Source organism: Spea bombifrons, chromosome 10 (genome assembly GCF_027358695.1).
Source record: "Spea bombifrons isolate aSpeBom1 chromosome 10, aSpeBom1.2.pri, whole genome shotgun sequence".
Classification (NCBI taxonomy): domain Eukaryota; kingdom Metazoa; phylum Chordata; class Amphibia; order Anura; family Pelobatidae; genus Spea; species Spea bombifrons.
The window spans coordinates 19,090,916-19,110,398 of record NC_071096.1 but is presented as its reverse complement, the minus strand read 5'-3'; the positions used below and the strand labels follow the sequence as shown (position 1 = coordinate 19,110,398).

The following is a 19,483-nucleotide window of genomic DNA, read 5'->3' as shown; positions in this document are numbered from 1 at the left end:
CTGGACCTTAAGAGAGCTGTGCATACACAAAAGCCCACAAACCTTAATGAACTGAAGCAACGTTGTAAAGAAAAGTGGGCCAAAACTCCTCTACAACGATGTGAGAGACTGATAGTCATAAGGAAAACAATTACTTCAAGTTATTGCTGCTAATGGTGGTTGTGGACGCATTGAATCATAAGGTGTACTCAGTTTTTCACACATGGCTTCCGCCTTTTGGTTTTACCGTATTGGCACGATTATAGGTCTTTAGAGTGGGGGTGTGCGGCCTGTAATCGGAGTTTAGCACAGGGATGCGCAATTCGTATCACCTGAAGCCTGGGACATGCAGTACGGGCACAATCCAAATCCCTGCAGCGTTGCAGGGGACCTGGATCCTCCTCTCTAGCAGCTGGAGGTGACGATGCAGACAACCCCCGCTGCTGCCGGCACTAAATGGTGTTACATGACCTTCCGGTGTTCCACTCAGAGATGAGGATTCCCTGCAGCGCTGCTGGAGACCCGTATCCTCCTCTCTGACAGCCGTTGAACATCTGTGCGATGTGCGCAGACGAATTCCACTGCTGCCAGCACTTTCCCCGGTGCTTCTATGACAGAACACTGGCATAGAACCGCCGGCAGAAGTGGCGAGCAACAGCAGAGGTTGTCTATGTGCATCACGCAGACGTCCACCGGCTGCCCCCGCTAGACACCAGGGAGTCTGGGGATGCACTGGTAAGTCGGGGGTCAGAGTGGCATATCTGGGGGTATAAAGCATATCAGGTGGCAGAGTGGCATATCTAGGGAGCAGAGTGGCATATCTGGGGGGCATAAAGCATATCAAGGGAGAAGAGTGACATATCTGGGGGGCAGAGTGGCATATCTAGGGGGGCACATCTATAAGTAAGGTGCATTATGAATTAAGGGGGGGGCTTAAAATGGCTATTGGTTTTCCAAATTTTTGTTTGTATGTAACCTATGCTGATTTGCACATTTTGATTTAATGCCTCCGTGCCCTGGGGAAGTGGGTACAAGGGGTCCACTGAGAATACGTCTTCCCCCTGGTACAGAGTGCCACGTTTCCTGGAAATCTGCATTTTGGGAGGGGGTTTTATGTGTGGTTTGTAACTCTCCATCGGGTGAGGACTTACAGGACAGAGACCTCCATGGCTAGTATTTGCACCAAGATCTGATATCCAGCCGGTTTCATCCTGAAGTCAGGGAACCGCTTGTGTTTACCATCTTCCCCACAGACTACCCTCTACTGGACTGAGATGGGCCAAGTGCAAATACTGCTCTGTGAGCAAAGGAATGGAGAACTATGTGTGGTTTGCTGTGACTGTAGTATGTAAATTATCCCCTTGTACTGTATAAACACTGGTGTGTTTTCAATAAAACTCAGTTCTGTTTTCACCTCACTGGTGCTGTCTGATGCTTGGGGTAGGCTGCTGTAATAACTCACTGTCTTTTTCAGGACAGTACATGCGCTGAATACACTACAGCTAGCCACAGCGCCAATACAGCTCTGGTGCAGTGGCATCCCCATTCTCTTTACAACGCTGGTTCTGTATGGCGCTGAAGGGGTTAGCCACTGGTTCCCAGAATGAAGTGCAGTTTGGAAGGAGCACTCAGTCGGGGTACAGGGCATCCCGTCACAGTGCCATCAAACCCTAACCCCAAATTTTTTTAGATTTATAGTAAATCTTAATTTATGAGAAGAGCAATATTAGAGTTAGATTATATCAATGATTCATTTATTCAAATCACTTTTATTCTCTTGAGGCTTAATAAAAGCATTTATTATTTTGATGCCAGATGTCCCATATCTTTCTGAATAGGTCTATTTTTCCTTCTCTGAAGTAGAAGCCTTTTTCCATGTTATATTGATAATGTATTTGATTTGTCACTTCCTCTGTCTTTTTCCATTTCCTTGATATACAAATCCTAACTGCCGAGCATATGTGTACAAACAAATTTCTTTGTTCACTAGTTATTTCTGGAAGATCTATGAAGAGAAGGAAAGTCCGCGGGGGCAGTATATTATTTATAGAGAATAAAGAATTTATCAAACTATCATGTTTATGTTTTAAATTTGTTAGTCTCTCGCATTCCCACCATATATAAAGGAAAGTTCCCCTATACTTTCCACATCTCCAGCACATAGGGGTGTTTGATTTATTTATTTTATGCAATTTCGTGGGTACCATGTACCATCTATACGAGATTATAGTGGAGTTTTGCTAAGGTTACACAGTGTATACTGCTCCTAATCAGTTGCACCCCCTTTATCCATCGCTCAGAATCAATTCATACTTACGTCTGTTTCCCAGTTTACTAAATAGGGGGCCTTTGATTCTTTCCTTAAATTTCGTAAAAGATTTGTTGCTCTTGTAATTTGCAGGTTTTCTAAAAAGTCTATCAATTCATGTGATAGAATAATTTCTCGGGTGTTCAAAAAATTCTTTATTCTTAGGTAAGTAAAAACTTCCCTTGCAGGAAGATTGAAATTCTCCTGAGTCTGGATAAATGTATTTAATTTATCTGAACTTAATATGTTGGATTTAACTGTAGATTGTCAATACTCAGGTATAGTACTTGTATTGGAGAAGAAGCTGGAAGATATTTTATTGCGCCAAATTTCTTTCTTAGATATTTAGTAGTATGTATAATTCCGCTAATTATAGGTTTAGAGTTCACAGGGTTTAATTTCCTATAATTATTTACCCAGTGTTACTCACCTGACCCCCCTCCACCGCACGGCCACCTCCGTAGCAGCCGCCACGAAGGAGAGGGAGACCCCCCTCCACAGCACGGCCACCTCCGCAGCAGCCGCCACGAAGGAGAGAGCCACGAAGGGTAACAGTGCTTGCATTGAGGTAAGTGGGCTAGATAGTGACATAAGGAGTTTATCTGCGTATAGTGAGGTCTTATATTCCTGTTTGCCAACCTCCATGCCTTTTACTTCTTTAGACTGTCGCATCGTTGGCGTGTCCTGTTTTGAATATTAAATTGATCGGATTCTAGCATTGGTCCTATAACTTTAGCAGTTGGATTTGAATAGAGAAGCATAGTGTAGTCCTTGAATCTTCCCTTAATTCCGAATGTCTGCAGTACCTGGATCAGTTTGTCCAGATTCCTGTTGATGTATCAAATTCTTACGTATGTTATCTGCTGCACTTCTGCCTTGCACAAAACCTTCCAGGTCTTCGTGTATTAAATCAGGGACAACTTCAGGGAAATTGGTCTATAATTCGGAATTCTTGATGGATCTTTCCCGAGTTTTATAATTGGGAATATCGTGGCCTGGAGGAATTCATCTGGTATTCTTTCTAGGGTTGGAAGCTCTAAGTATACCCTTAGCAGAATTGGAGCTATAATTTCTTCGAATTTCTGGTAGAAGATAGCTGTATAGGCATCAGTACCTGGTGCTTTGCCTAATTTTAATTTAGATATTTCCTTTTTGATTTCGACTAAAGTTATAGGGAGATTAAGCTTGTCCAATTATTCGGCTGCTATTTTTGGCAATGCCAGTTTGGATAGGAAGTTCAAAATTGTTTGTTTAGGAGTATTTATTTGGGGTTACATAATGATTAATAATAATGGCCAAAAGCCGCCGAAATATGATTATTTATTACTTGTTGTTTTTTTTTTATTTATATTTATTTAAATTTTCAAACATTTTGTTCACAGATTTAAAGTACATTGGTAGGGTGTTACAATGTCAATTCCATTTTACCAACAAAGAAAAAGGTAGTCCTGGATGTTCTTGAATGGAATTGTAAGAATTTAAACGCTTATTCAAAATGAACAGAGCGTCCAGTCCTTATTCATTTCTATATTTGGTACTACAATAAGTTGTATATTTGTTTAACCCCTTCGTGACAAAGGCTGATTTTACTTTTTGTACCCTTCGTGACAATGGCCTTTTTAACATTTCTGCGCTGCTTGTGTTTAGCTGTCATTTTCTTCTTTCCCGTTTACTGAACCCACACACATTATATATTGTTTTTTTCAGGACAAGAAGGGCTTTCTTTAGATGACATTGTTTTGATTGTATCATATTATTTACTATTAAAAAAAGTATAAAATATGGTGAAAAATTTAGAAAAAAATGACTGTTTCTAACTTTTAGTTGAAAAATCTTTTACTCATCTATAAAAGGTAATGAAAAAACCTGCTAAATAGATTCTACTATTTGTCCTGAGTTTGGAAATACCCAATGTTTTTATGTTTTTTTGCTTTTTTCTACCCATTATGGGGCAATAAGTACAGGTAGCGTTTTGCTATTTCAAAGCCATTTTTTCCAAATCTGGTAATTCTTCCCCCCATGTGCCATTTCGGGTATCTTTGAACCCGGCCAATGCATTTTACCCCATCAAGTCATATATTTTTGAAAACTAGACAGCCCAGGGTATTTCAAATGCTGGTATTTTAACTCTTTCCATGCACTTATTCTACCAGCAGCCTATGTCAAACTTTATGGTAGTCATTTTTTTGCATTTGTTTTGCCACACACATTTTACTTCAGGTATGAATTAAAATGTTCTCGTTTATGTCACTATCACAAAACACCCCAATATGTGTTCAGCAACATCTCCTGAGCGCAGTGATACCCCACATGAATGATTTTGCCTGGCTGTTTGGGGGCAAAAGGGCCACATTTGGGGCATGCACATTTTTCAATGTTGAACTTTGGCATTTGGGGATCCACTGCCCATGCCCTATTTGGTACATCTTTGAGCCGGGCCATTTCAGTGTGCCCAACAAAACCATATATTTTTGAAAACTAGACACCCCAGGGTATTTTAAATGCTGGTATTTTAACTCTTTGCATGCACACATTTTACCACCAGCATTTTTTCAAAGTTTGCAGTAGTATTTTTGTGTGTGTATTTTTCCCACACACACCTACTTTATGCATGAATTTACAGCTCCTGGTATATGCCGCTGTCACACGACACCCCATAATGTGTTCAGCAACATCTCCTGAATGCAGTGATACCCCACATGCATGGGTTTGTCATTTTTTGGGGAACTAAAAGGCCACATTTGGTACGTGTGCATTTTTCTAATTGGAAATTAGATGTGTGGCCATCCTTCCCCCCGTGTTAATTGGGACATTGTTGAACCCGGCCAATTCAATTTACCCCATCAAATCATACCTTTTTTAAAAGTAGACACCCCACGGGCATTTAATATGCCAGTATTTTAACTCTTTCCATGCGAGAATTGTTTTAAGCTAATATGCAAATTTTAGGACTTGCTCACAAAAATATATTTTTTATATATATATTTTATATTTTTTTTGCCTTTTTTACAAAGTATGGCGGATGTTGACGCCCCGTGGAGGGGCCAGAGATGGCCCCTTCGTGCCGATCGCGGCGTTGCTGAATGCCTCGAGGTCGAGGCATTCAGCAACGCTTTTTGGGTGCAGAAAGCGAAAGTAGATCGCTTTCTGCACCCGTTTAAAGACGTGCCGGTCCTGGCACGTCAATTGTCGTAAAGCACATGCTTTTCCGTGTCGTGCCAGGACCGGCAATTGTCGTTAAGGGGTTAAAGACTTTGTAAGCAAGCAGACAATAAACTTCTGACCCAACCGAATAGAGAAAAGGCAGAAAAGTATTATTTAGTATAAACTGTAAACCAGGTTCCGATCACAAAACCACATATAACATTCATATATCAAACAGTCACACTTGGGAGAGAATGAGAAACATATGGGAGCTAGCTGTTGATCATAAGTTAAGTCATGATATGATATCCACCCAGGGGTATTATAGAAAACAAAAAAAGAGAGGAATAAAAAAAATAATAATAATAATTTAAAAAAAGGAATGAAAAAGGAATAGAGAGAGTTAGGCCTCAGGTAGGATTTCTGACGCTCTATGGATCAATATCCCGAAAATGTTTCCAGGGTAGCCAGATACTGTCAAATTTATCGAGCTTATTGATTTTGATATAATATCCTCTTTCCATTAAGTCCTGATGATTAGTTTGGTTAATAACTAGTCTCCAGTTAAATAGGCCTGCTTGTCTCCAATGTCTAGCTATGCATATCTTTGCGGCCATAAAGACATGCGTAATTAAAATTCTATAATTTAAATGGAGTTTCTCAAGTCCCAGGTGGAAAAGGAACATCTGTGAATCTAGTTGATCCTGAAAGTGAAAAAGTGATCCAAGTAGTTGCAAAAGATTATTTCTTAAATTTAGTTGTTGCGGGCACTCCCACCAAATATGGGCAAATGTGCCTGTATGGGAGAGGCAACGCCAACATCTGTTTGAGTGTGTACTGCTAATTTTATTGAGTCTAGTTGGAACCAAATACCATCTATAGGTTATCTTGATGTAAATCTCTATTAGATTTATTGAGTGGACATACTTTTTTATGAAAACAAAAGCCTGACGCCATTGATCCAAAGAGAACTCAATACCTAGATCACTTTCCCACTTCAGGATAGGGGGATCTTTCTCATCTTTTTGCAGAGATAGTAAGAGTGTAGATGAACTTGAGATTTGTTTCTTTTTTTTGTGTGTTGTTAACCAGTGTTCTAGTTCGGGATTCCTATCAATTCCTACTTGGTTAATAAGATTCTTGATCCTCAGAAAAGAGAATAATTCAGATGGTGGTAGGAAAAAAGATTCACATATCTGGGGAAAGGCCCTGATGTTTCTCTCCTCCCTCTTTCATACTTCAATTTTACAAAACAATCATAACGTACATACATCGTCTCTAGAGTTCAAGCAAACTAATTATGTTGCTAACCCTAAAAATTCCTGTTTCCACCACAGGAGTTATGTAGGGAGTGAGGGAGAGAGAGGAAGTATAATTAAGTATTGAAAAAAAAAGAAAAAAAAAAAGGATAACAGTAATGATCAGTGTGATCAACTGTGAGCATATTCCCTTATACAATTGTGAGGAAAAAAGAAGCTCAATGAGTATCATATAATCTCTTAGTAACGTGCCTAAAATCGCACTATATAGTCAAGTCAAGGCATAATATTCCGATTGCATCATAGCAACACCTCACAATGTAACATTCTGTATGAACATATAGTCAAGTCAAGGCATAATATTCAGATTGGATCATAGCAACACCTCACAATGTAACATTCTGTTACAGCTTCTGTTACAGCTCCGTGAACCTTATATTCGATAACAATTTTTGAGGAAATATGAGGTCACGCATATCAACAGCTTGACATAATTCATGACACTCAGCATAATACGTTCCAAATCGTATCTGAATATAACTAATAATGCCCATATAGTCAACCCTAAATTGGCTAATAGCTATCAGTATAATCTGTACTGGGCATATTTTTCCAATGCACAATTATATGAGAGGGGAGTCCTCAAAAGGTCTCGTACAGGCTCATGGTAGCATGCCTAGAAAAAAAAAATCTTAGATTTGAACATTAATAGTCAGTATGATTAACCCCTGAATAATTTGTTACTCTATATATTTATGGAGGAAAGAGAGCCTGCAGACTTGTCAAAATGTGCCTGATAGCCTGTGTCTGAACAGGTCAAAGCTTAATATAACAATAAATGTAAAAGAAAAAATCAGATCTAAATTTAACAGTATAGATAATAACAGGCAGTCAAGTGGTTAATACAATCAGTGCCAAAGAAATTCGCACATTAATAGGTTTATAAAGGGAAAGGGGTTCAGAGTATAACGTGGCAACCCGTCTAAGCGTAGCATAAGTTATAACGATATTTAGAAAGAGGAGAGGTCTCATGAAATAGCGAACACTTAATAGATATAATAAGTAAAGATCTAAGTGTTCAGTACAGTTCCTATTGTCCCTAGTACGGTAGGGAAAGAAAGGAACCTCAGATGTCCCCCTATTACAAGATCTCACAGACTTAATGAAAGTCTACCCAAAGAGGGGGGGGGGATATATATATATATATATATATATATATATATATATATATATATATATATATATATATATATATATATAAAAGAGGTGAAGTGGTAAGTTATTACCTTGCTAGTTGAATTTGTGTTAGAGATTTGTGTAGTATAATGAAAAAACATATTGAAGATTTGGTATCTTGTGGTATATGAAATGAAGAGCAAGTGTAGGTGTAAATGTATAAGAATTTATTTATTGCTCCCCTTATGAGTGAGTAAGAAAAAGAGTAAGTGTGTAAGATAAATACTTACTACCAGTTTGTTTGGAACCTTATATCCACGAAGTAGACTAAAAGTCTAGGTTGTAAGATATAGAGATTATAAAAATTGATTAGAAAGTATTAAATTAAAAAGGATGTAAATGTATAACGAGAGAGAAAAAAGAAAATAGATAAATAAGTAAAAAAAAAAAAAAGGTGAAGTGATAAATAATTACCTTTTTAATTAAATGTGTGTTAAAAGTGTGTGTAGTATAATGAAAAGTCATGTTGAAGAGTCATGATCGTGTGTTATATGGAGTGCAGCGCAAGTGTAAGTGTAAATTTATAAGAATTGTTTATTGCTCCCCTATATGGGTGAGTAAGAAAGAGAATAAATATGTGAGATAGATAATTACTACCAATGTATTTTAAACTTTATCTCAGGTATAAAGACTTAAAGTCTAGATTGTGAAGTATAGAGATTATGGAAATTAGTTAAGAGTGTTAAAAAGGAAATAGATGTAGAGTGAGGGGGAAAAAAAAGCTATATATAATATGTATGTATATCAAAGTAAAAAATGTAAATGGTCTCTGTTCAGCTTTCTACTAAGCCCCAGTGGATCATCTTTTCTCTGAGAGAGGCCTGGTCCTTAAATTGATATACTTTATCTTTATAGTAGATAATTAATGCTGTTGGGAATATAAAATATAATCTATTCTGCTATATGATTGGTGGACCTGGGGAACAAAGTATAGTCTCGATCATTCGGATTGAATACTCGCCAACTATCATACAGCAAATTTTTATCTTTAAAATTTTGAAATCCGGAGGGATTTTTCCCTGTATGCTGAATTGTTTTCGGTGAGTTTCTGTCAATTTTATAATCTGATGCAGTTGTAGTCTCCACCTATTATTAATCTACCCATCTGAATTTGTTCAAGTCTGATCATTAGTTGTTCTAAAAATTTCAGGGAGGATTTATTAGGAGCATAGATATTTACTAAGGAGTATGGAATATTTATTTTAGCTATCAGTATTTGATATCTCCCGTTTTTATCGCTATCATCATAGATATGTTCGAATTTTAACTTATTGGAAATGAGTATCGCTACCCCCATTTATTTTCTTCTTCTGATCTTCCAGATTATCTTAAAATAAAGTTGGAAAACATGCATATTTCCATATATTCAGAGGTGAAGTTACCCAATGTGTCTCCTGTATTAGGGCCACATCAGTATTATTCTCAATCAAGGAATTATAGAGAATGCCCCCTCTTCTGAAGCGAATTCAATCCCTGGCAATTTAGAGACATACATTTTAATGTCATTTGTATATCCTCTTTTTTTTTGCCTTTTAAATTATTCTTTATTAGAATTTTTTAAAATCGAAACTTATAACACACAAATATCCATAAATTGCAAGTCAATAAATAGAACAAACTTAACATAGACAACAAACAATAATAATTTTTAGTAACTGACATAGATTACTAAAAATCAATAAAACAATGCTCTATGGTAACTAATCTCAATGAAATTAAACTTTGGGTCTTAACAGAAAGGAATTTGTGTCGCTGGCGGAGTAGGCTAGGGTTAAACTCAATTAAGAGATCCCAGTCGCATATATATTCCAACTAGACCAGATTTTATTATAACAGTCTAAATGATATTCAGAGGTGAAGTTCCCCAATGTGTCTCCTGTATTAGGGCCACATCAGTATTATTCTCAATCAAATTCAATCGAATTCAATCCCTGGCAATTTAGAGACATACATTTTAATGTCATTTGTATATCCTCTTCTTAATTACGCTAAATACTTTTTTTTACTCCCTGTCTTATGAGACATAGCTTCCCCTATTTCATTCAACACATACATACTTAACTTTTTCATTCTAAAAACATTCAAACCATTCAGTATTATTCTACCTGGCATACTCAATCTAATCCCGCTACCGTTACAGGAAACCCTGGGGCGAGTGGGTCATGAGGCATCTAGTATCTTGAATATCTTCAATTACTTTTCCCTTCATCTTACATGCCTATTTCTCTCTCAATTTTTCTTCCTTCCCTTAAATACAGGCTCTAAATATGCTTATAAGGTTCATTAAACCACAGTGAATGTATGATGAGACTTATTATTTGATTCACACAGACACAAAAAAATAAAGATAAATAAATGAAAAAAAAAAAAAGACACGTGTGTCTCTGTTATTATTATGTGCTTGGGTGACTATGTGTTAATTACTATAGATTTATTTATAGATCTGTGTTATTATTATGTGTTTAGATACCGATGTGTTAATTACTATCAATAAGTTTAAAAAAAAAAAATCGTGACCAATTATATTCCCTATGTAGAACTACATATAAACTCCTATTAAGTGTAATGTGTCTCGGTTTATTATTACTTGCTTCTAACTTAGGTGCCTGTGTGTTAGTTACTATAAGTATTTTTTATAAAGACTTCAGATTGTCACGACCAATTACTTCCCCTATGTAGGAAATTAAAAAAAGTGTGTCTCTGTGTTATTATTGTGTGCTTAAATACCATTGTGTTAACTACTATAAATAGGTTTAAAAAAAAACAAACAAAAAAAACACAAAAAAGCACTTAAAAAAATGGTATTAGTGCCTTCCAAAGCATACATTTCTATTTAATAAGGCCCATTTTAACCATTTTAACCATCCCGGGCCTGTATAGGATCATTAAATTGTAAAGTCGAATTATCATAGTGCATGATCAAAGAGGTTGGGAATCCCCAACTATATGAAATCAAATTGTCACTCAGGATTTTTGTTAAGTCCTGGAAACTTCTTCTTGCTTGTCTTGTTGCAGTTGAAAGATCTGTATAGATTTTAATTCCCTTGTAGGGATCGTCTAGTTCTTGTCTCCGTCTGGCTTCTTTGAAGATGTTATCTTTGATATGATAGCTTGAGAAGCTTGAGAAGGAAGGGGAAGTCCTTCCTTTATCCCTATGGGTTATATAGCAGAGTATATAGCAGAAACAGAACAAGTAAGGGACAGGGAGACCAAGCAAGAACCATAACCAGACAAGATATACATAATACAGGGCACAACCTACTTACAGAGGTACTAAACAAACTAAACATGAAATCTATACACATATCAGAGAGACATGCCTGTAGACTGCTGACTGAGACAAACAGAACACACGGGTGGGGAACACCTTATAAAGGAAACAGAGCTGAAGCAAAGAAGACTGGAATCAAGGGATCAGAGGCTCAGGACAGAACATACAGAAATCCAGAAATGGACCACAGCAAGACAGGGAAATGCAAGACATGCAGCTCAGCAGCCTGGGTAGAGCGTGACAGACACTTAGCTTGTAACTAATCTTCAGTATACCATAGTAACATCTGACAAAAATGAAGCAGCAAGCTTTGTGCAGACCATACTTCTCAAAACTTTTGGTTCCGACTGTATATTAATTTTAATATGAAGAGCCCTGTGTTCCCGGTCGTTTGTGAGAATACAACCACCGATTTATGTATAAAACTTTCAATGTTTATGTGGATGTACACTATGTATATGTGTATTTCCTTTTTTGTTTAAGCGCCTCTTGTTCTTGGATGGTTGACAGTATGGAAGTAATACATAAGAGTTACCTGCTATATATTAGGAGAGTATTTTCTAGATTATATTTTGGAGATTATTTGGAGGTGGATTATATGACGTGGTGGTGTTTTGTAGGTCACCATTTTGAAGCCAATACAGCCCTGACCCGTGGACTCCACTAGACCTCTGAAGGTGCGCTGTGGTATCTGGCACCAAGACGTTAGCAGCAGATACTTCAAGTCCTCCATGGGTCGGACTTGTTTGTCCAGCATATCCTATAGATGCCCGATTGGACTGAGATATGGGGAATTTCGAGGCCAAATTAACACCTTGAACTCGTTGTTGTGTTCCTTAAACCATTCCTGAACTATTTTTGGTTTGTGGCAGGGTGCATTATCCTACTAAAAGAGGCCAATGCCATCAAGGAATACTGTGTCCATGGTCTGCAACAATGCTTAGGTAGGTGGTACGTGTCAAAGTAACGTGTCACTTGAGTGGCAGAACCCAAGGGTACCCACCAGAACATAACCCAGAAAATCACAATGCCTCCCTGACGTGCCTTCTTCCCATGGTGAATGGTGCCATACGTTCTCCAGGTAAGCAACGCATACGACCATCCATGTGATGTAAAAGAAACAGCGATTCATCAGACCAGACCTTCTTCCATTGCTCTGTGATCTAGTTATGCTGCTCACTTGCCCATTGTAGGCACTTTCGGCAGTGAACAGGGGTCAGCATGGTCACCCTGAGTGGTCTGTGGTTAAGCAGTCCCATATGCAATAAACTGTGATGTAGGGCTGCAACAACTAATCGATAAAATCGATAATAATCGATAATGAAATTCGTTGGCAACGAATTTCATTATCGATTAGTTGAATCGATTATTATCGATTATAAAATGAGGGTTTTTTCAGAGCAAACGCTCTGAAAAATCCCCCTCATTATATAATCCGTTTAGTCTGACTCACCGTCTCACAGCAGCAGCTCCTACTTACTCCCCCTCCCTGTAATCACTGTGACAACTGGCCCCACCCCTTCCTTCTCCAGGCCAGAACCACATGGCTGTGACACTCATCTAACTGTAAGTATATGTATATATGTGGATATATATATATATATATATATAATGTGTATGTGTGTATATATATATATATATATATATATAATGTGTATATATGTATGTAATATATATAATATATATTTGGGCTACTGAAAGTTAGGGGAGGTGGGGGTTAATTTAGGGGCAGTTATGGTTAGTGGGGTGTTTAGGGTTAATTTAGGGGCAGTTATGGTTAATTGGGTGTTTAGGGTTAATTTAGGGGCAGTTATGTTAATAGGGTGTTTAGGGTTAATTTAGGAGCAGCTGTGGTTAATGGGGTGTTTGGGGTTAATTTGAGGCAGTTGTGGTTAATGGTGTGTTTAGGGTTAATTTAGGGGATGCTGTGGTTGATGGGGTCTTTAGGGTTAATTTAGGGGATGCTGTGGTTAAGGGGGTGTTAAGGGTTAATTTAGGGGCAGTTATGGTTAATGGGGAGTTTAGGGTTAATTTAGGGGAATCTAAATCCTGGGGGCAGTGAAGTGACATATCTGGGGGTATAAGGCATATACAGTATATAAGGCATATGTGGGGAGGGCAGTGTGGCATGTCTGGGGAGGACGGAGTGGTGTATCAGGGTGTATAAGGCATATCTGGGGGTAGAGTGGCATATCTGGGGGTAGAGAAGTGGCATGTCTGGGAGGCAGGGTGGCATGTCTGGGGAGGATGGAGTGGGGTATCAGGGGATATAAGGCGTATCAGGCACAGTGGCAGATGTGGGAGGCAGCGTGGAGTGGCAGATGTAGGAGGCAGCGTGGAGTGGCAGATGTGGGAGGCAGCGTGGCATATGTGGGAGGCATTGTGGAGTGGCAGATGTGGGAGGCAGCATGGCGTGGCATATGTGGGGAGGGCAGGGTGGCATGTCTGGGGAGGATGGAGTGGTGTTTCAGGGGGTATAAGGCGTATCAGGCACAGTGGCATGTGGGGGGTAGAGTGGAGTGGCAGATGTGGGAGGCAGCGTGGCAGATGTGGGAGGCAGCGTGGAGTGGCATATGTGGGAGGCAGCGTGGAGTGGCATATGTGGGAGGCAGCGTGGAGTGGCAGATGTAGGAGGTGGTGTGGTATATGTGGGAGGCAGCGTGGAGTGCTGTGGTAGGCAGCGTGGGATATGTGGGGGGGCAGCATGGCATGTCTGGGAGGCAGCGTAGCAAGCCTGGGCTCAAATGTGCATATATTGGGGGGCTGGTTGGGAAATAAAGACAAGAAATGTATTATCAAAGTTTTTTTATTCTGCTGTTTGTATTTAACATCATTTGTTTAGTAAATTATTTTAAATAAATGAAAAATTTACATTCATTTTTTTTATCCGATTAATCGAAAAAATAATCGGCCAACTAATTGATTATTAAAATAATCGTTAGTTGCAGCCCTACTGTGATGCACTGTGTGTTCACCTTTCTATCAGAACCAGCATTACTGACCACTCCAGAGCTGAAGTTTTGGAGATGCTCTGACCCAGTTGTCTAGCCATCACAATTTGGCCCTTGTCAAAATGGCTCAGATCCTTACACTTGACTATTTTTCCTGCTTCAAATACATCAACTTTGAGGACAAAATGTTCACTTTTTGCCTAATACATCCCACCCACTGGCAGGTGCCATGATACCAATTGCTAAAAGCAATCACACTCCTATCATACCCAGGCAACAAGTAAATGCTGGAACCTAGGCATGATGGGACTGTGATTGCTGTTAGCAATCACACTCCTATCATGCCAAGTCAGACAGTACATGCTGGTACAGGGCATACTCATTCAACCTCCCCCACCCCCTTACCTCCACTACAGCTCTCTCGATGCTGCTCACAGACTTCAGCAGGCGGCGCGTCCTCCCTCTGCGTTCACTTGTATTGCACAGAGGAAGCAGGACTGGAGCAGAGTCATGTGATGTCACGTACATTCACGTGACTCTGCTGGGTTCCGCTTCCTTTGTGCAGTACAAAAGACTCTCCCACAGGTAAGCAGCAGGGCTCTTGTGATCCCTGGCTGCCGATCTCACGTGGGCCGCACCTCGAGGTCTCTAGGTCCCGCGGGCCGCATGTTGGACGCCCCTGCTATATGCCTTTCAACTATGACAGCAACAAGCAACTTAAAAAAAAAACACTCAGTGCTGCTAAAGTGCCTCGATACAGAGGTATTCAACGACATAAAAAAGTCAGGGGCCCCGGTTCATCGCTCCTAGGAGCATTTAAAAACTCCACCTGTTAGAGACATGCTGCCTGTAACAAGATGACAGCGCCCATTCAGAATAAAAGAGTTTCAAAAGGGCTATCCAAGTTGACTACAAGTACTGCAGCCAACCATCCAGATCAATGAAGCCCAGAAAACTTTTTTTTAATAAAAATGTAAAAAAAACTGTTAAAAATTTTTTTTAAATAAAAAAAGACCCTAGTGATGTCACCATCCAAGTTCAAAGAAAATATGTCCAAAAAAATAATTTTTATGAGCAAGTGCTAATATTGGTGCGGTTTCTTCCCAGCATTTACCCTTTAAAATACCCTGAGGTGTCTAGTTTTCAAAAATATATGGTTTGATGGAGTACACTGAACTGACCGGCTTCAAAGATGTCCCAAACAGGACATGGACAAATGCTGAGCAGATGTAAAAATTCTAAAACAAAAATGCACACCTCCCAAAATGTGTCCCTTTAGCCCCAAAACAACCTGACACACCTATGCATTGGGTGGTATCAATGTACTCAGGTGATGTTGCTGTACACACTTTGGGGTGTTTGACAGTGACAAAAGTACAATGCGTGTGGGGGGAAAAACACAAAAAATATTAGTAGCACAAAGTTTTACAATGGCTGATAATTGTCAAATTATCATTTGTCATGGAAAGAGTTAAAAACGACGAGGATTTGAAATACTCTGGGGTGTCTAGTTAGAAAAATATAAGGTTTGAGTGAACTGACTGGCTTCACAGATGTCCCAAATAGGATATGGGACAGAATGACCAATTTTGGGAAAAATATGGTTTTGAAATAGCAATATGCTACTTGTACTTATTGTCCTATAAATTGCAAAACCATAGGGTATTCCTAATCTCAGGACAAATATTAGAATCTATATAGCAGTTTTTTTCCCATTAGACTTTGTAGATGAGTAAAATGTTTTTCAAATAAAAGTACAATTTTTTTTTTGCCAATTTGTCCCCATATTTTATAATTTCTTTATAGTAAATTAGATGAAGAAAGCCCTTTTGAAGAAAAAATATATAATTTGTGTGAGTATAGTAAATGAGAGTGAAGGAAAATACAGGTAAACATAAGCACCGCAGAAATGTTAAAATAGCCATTGTCACGAAGGGTACAAAAAAATAAAAAAAACCCTCTTCTTAAGGGGTTACTTTTACAAACAACTAAGACCACTTGCTATATTATACAGATGTGTGTTCAATTATTTACCTGAAGCCCACATAATGTACTATCATGCTTCCAGTCATCAGCAGAATGCAGTACCAAACCAGACGTCTATTCCTGTTCTTCCTTTGTTGAACAGGGGCACTTTTGGCAGCAAACTGGGACCAGTACTGAGCATTGTTCTCTGAAGCATACCTAAGTGGACAGGAAGATAAATAATAGTCAGGTATGATAACAGGAGAGTGGCAGGCATGGTACAATTGTTAATACTGATATAACTGTTAATTACTTGTTTGGGACTTAATTATAGATAAGACTACATTCTTCCCTCTACCCCTATGATTTGCATCCCTAGATGGAATTTAATAATACCACCAAATCTCTAAGATAAGGTATGAGGAAAGTTAGAAGGAGGGAGAGTTAGGAAAGACCAGGAAATACCAACAAAGAGGGCAGGTGAGGGGGGTAAAAAAAGGAAAGACAAAAAGACAAATTAACATGGGGAGTTAATTGAGAGCCAAAACATTGCAGACTGTTGCAGGAGTTACGGTGCAGTAGCGGAGTTGGACAGGGCCTGGTGCAGAGCGACCGCACTCGGGTGTTGAGCACCTAGGGTTGTGCAGCCACATTCCAGCACCCTGACATAGCAGCAGATGTAGTCCAAAATGAAACGAAGGGATTTCCTGCAGGCACCCTGGAACAAGCATGAGACATAGCACTAGACTCATGTGCAGGATGCTGCAGGCTGGGAGCATGGAAGCCAAGCAAAGGATATAGCAGAAACAAGCAAGGGGGACAGAGCGAGCAAGATACAGAGAGACCAAGCAAGAAACATAACCAGACAAGACATACATAATACAGGACACCCCGCTGCCGGGGATACAAGACAGGACACCCCGCTGCCGGAGATACGAGACAGGACACCCCGCTGCCGGAGATACGAGACAGGACACCCTGCTGCCGGGGAAACGAGACAGGACACCCCGCTGGCGGGGATACGAGACAGGACACCCTGCTGCCGGGGATACAAGACAGGACACTCCGCTGCCAGGGATACAAGACAGGACACCCCGCTGCCAGGGATACGAGACAGGACACCCCGCTGCCAGGGATACGAGACAGGACACCCCGCTGCCAGGAATACGAGACAGGACACCCCGCTGCCGGGGATACAGGTTACTTCAGACTGACACACATAAATACAGGAACTAGCCTAGGACTGTATGATAACTATTGGAGATTCCGTCACATCTTATGGCCATAGTATGCTTAGCCCACCACTACGCCAAAGTACTCCAATGACAGTGGGTCCTAATGCTAATCCCTGCTGACAGTGGTACGAAACAAACCAAACATGAAACCCAAACACATAACAATAAGAGACATACCTGTAGACTGCAGACTGAGACAAACAGAACACACAGGTGGGGAACACCTTATAAAGGAAACAGAGCTGAAGCAAAGAGCAGAACTAAAAGCAAGGAATGGAAGATCAGAACAGAGCATACGGAAATCCAGGAATGGATTAAAGCAAAACAGAGAAACTGAAGCAAGACAGATATGCAGCTCCACAGCCTGGGTAGAACGTGACAATTACCAGTATTGTTATTGGATATTTAAAAAAATATATTTAATTATGAAAAAGAAGAAAATAAAGCCCACTAAGTGTCCCTGATAACAGTCCAGTAGGGTTAAATCCACCATCCATATCTGCAATAGATTTTACAATACTCATTGACTATATTTCAAATTATAAATACCGTATTTGCTCGATTATAAGACGAGGTTTTTTTCAGAGCAAATGCTCTGAAAAATACCCCTCGTCTTATAATCGGGGTCGTCTTATAGTCAGACCTCAAATAGGTCTGACTATGAGACGACTAAGATCAAGATCCCCCACTGCTGCAGGGGACCTGGATCCTCCTGTCTCCCCGACCCCCCCGCGCCCCACTTAGCGGTACTTCTGAGTCCCCGGTGTGTAGCTGGGGCAGCGTGTAGATGTCTACGCGATTCGCGTAGACAACTTCCGCTGCAGCAGGAAGGAGGTGTGGCTAGCAGCGGGGGTTGTCTGCGTCCATCGCGCAGACCTTCCCCGGCTGTCAGAGATCAGACATTTTAACCCCCTTAATGCCACTCTGCCTCCAGAAATGCCTTTTTAACCCTCTATACGCCACTCTGCCTCCTGAAACCTCCCTATATGCACATATGGCACATAGGGGGTCAAAAGGCATATCATGGGGCACAGTGACATATAGGGTTAAAAGGCAAATAGTTTAGATGCATTAACATTTACTGGTAAAACTTTTATCCTATAGGGTAGTCTTATATTCAGGCTTTTTCTCTTTTTCCTAAATTAATATTCAGATTTGGGGGGGTCGTCTTATAATCGAGCAAATACGGTACATCGGTAAACTTGAGCTATAAGGGACTATTAATGAAATTGATTTTTATCGGAGATTTCCCTTATATATATTTTATTATCTATATTTAAGAACTGTTATTTTTTATAGATTACCTAGAAGGCTGCTCATTCTCTCTGTAGAAAGAGCTTTTAGTCCCAGTAACCCATTGCTCTCTTCTTATTGCCTCCAAAAGCTGGTCATACTGCCTTCGAGAGCTGTCTTTACTTAGTACTTTATAAGCTTCATTCAGATGAACAAACTGTGAGTGCAGGAGTGGATTTGAAGGATCACTGTCAGGATGCAACTGAAATGAAAAGGTTGTAAACAATAAATATAATGCTATTGGTACTGCAATGTAAAGCACAAGAAATGAGCTGCAATGTAAAGCACAAGAAATGAGCTGCAGATTAGAGGAATAGTTGAGAAGGTGTGTGGGGATGAATTTAGTGAAAAAAAGAACAATTTAAATAAGTGACGGTTACAACTAATATTGATTCTCTGAAAGAAAATGCACCAGGTTATATGATTTTGAGTCATAACTCTACATTACATGCCTTTTGCCTTCTGATTTCTTACCCACTGTCCAATTTACATTAAAGTATCTTTATCTAAGCTGTAAAGATGGGCAGTGAGGCCCAACTCTTGGCAGCATGTCCATTAAACATCGCAACTGGTTAAAGCAGACCAATGGAGAAATAATGAGAAGAGCACTGAAAAGATTTGCAAAGAGGTACCTTCTTTGACTGTATAAAGAATGCTTTCTTAATCTCTGTCACTGTTGCCTTTCTTCCAACACCCAACACATCATAATAGTCTTTGGAGTCTGAACTGAAATATATAAAGACACTTTTATTAAAATATACTTAAGATACATAATCTAGTAGCATAACAAATCATCCACATCGAACCAGTGTCACCACTTGTGTGAATAAACAGAATATGTT

At 39.5% G+C, this 19,483-nt stretch overlaps 1 protein-coding gene across 2 annotated transcripts in view; it reads right to left on the bottom strand.

Moving 5' to 3' along the window:
• Positions 1-19,483, bottom strand: part of DNAJC4 (DnaJ heat shock protein family (Hsp40) member C4) — a 56,664-nt gene that overhangs the window by 17,126 nt on the left and 20,055 nt on the right. The window contains exons 3-5 of one of the 2 annotated variants that reach the window (XM_053449708.1): positions 19,274-19,367; positions 18,653-18,843; positions 16,183-16,332 (exon numbers count right to left, since the gene is read on the bottom strand). In XM_053449708.1, the coding sequence (XP_053305683.1) occupies positions 16,183-16,332; positions 18,653-18,843; positions 19,274-19,367 (435 nt within the window). The remainder of the gene's footprint in view (positions 1-16,182; positions 16,333-18,652; positions 18,844-19,273; positions 19,368-19,483) is intronic. The other variant, XM_053449709.1, reaches the window with a different exon arrangement.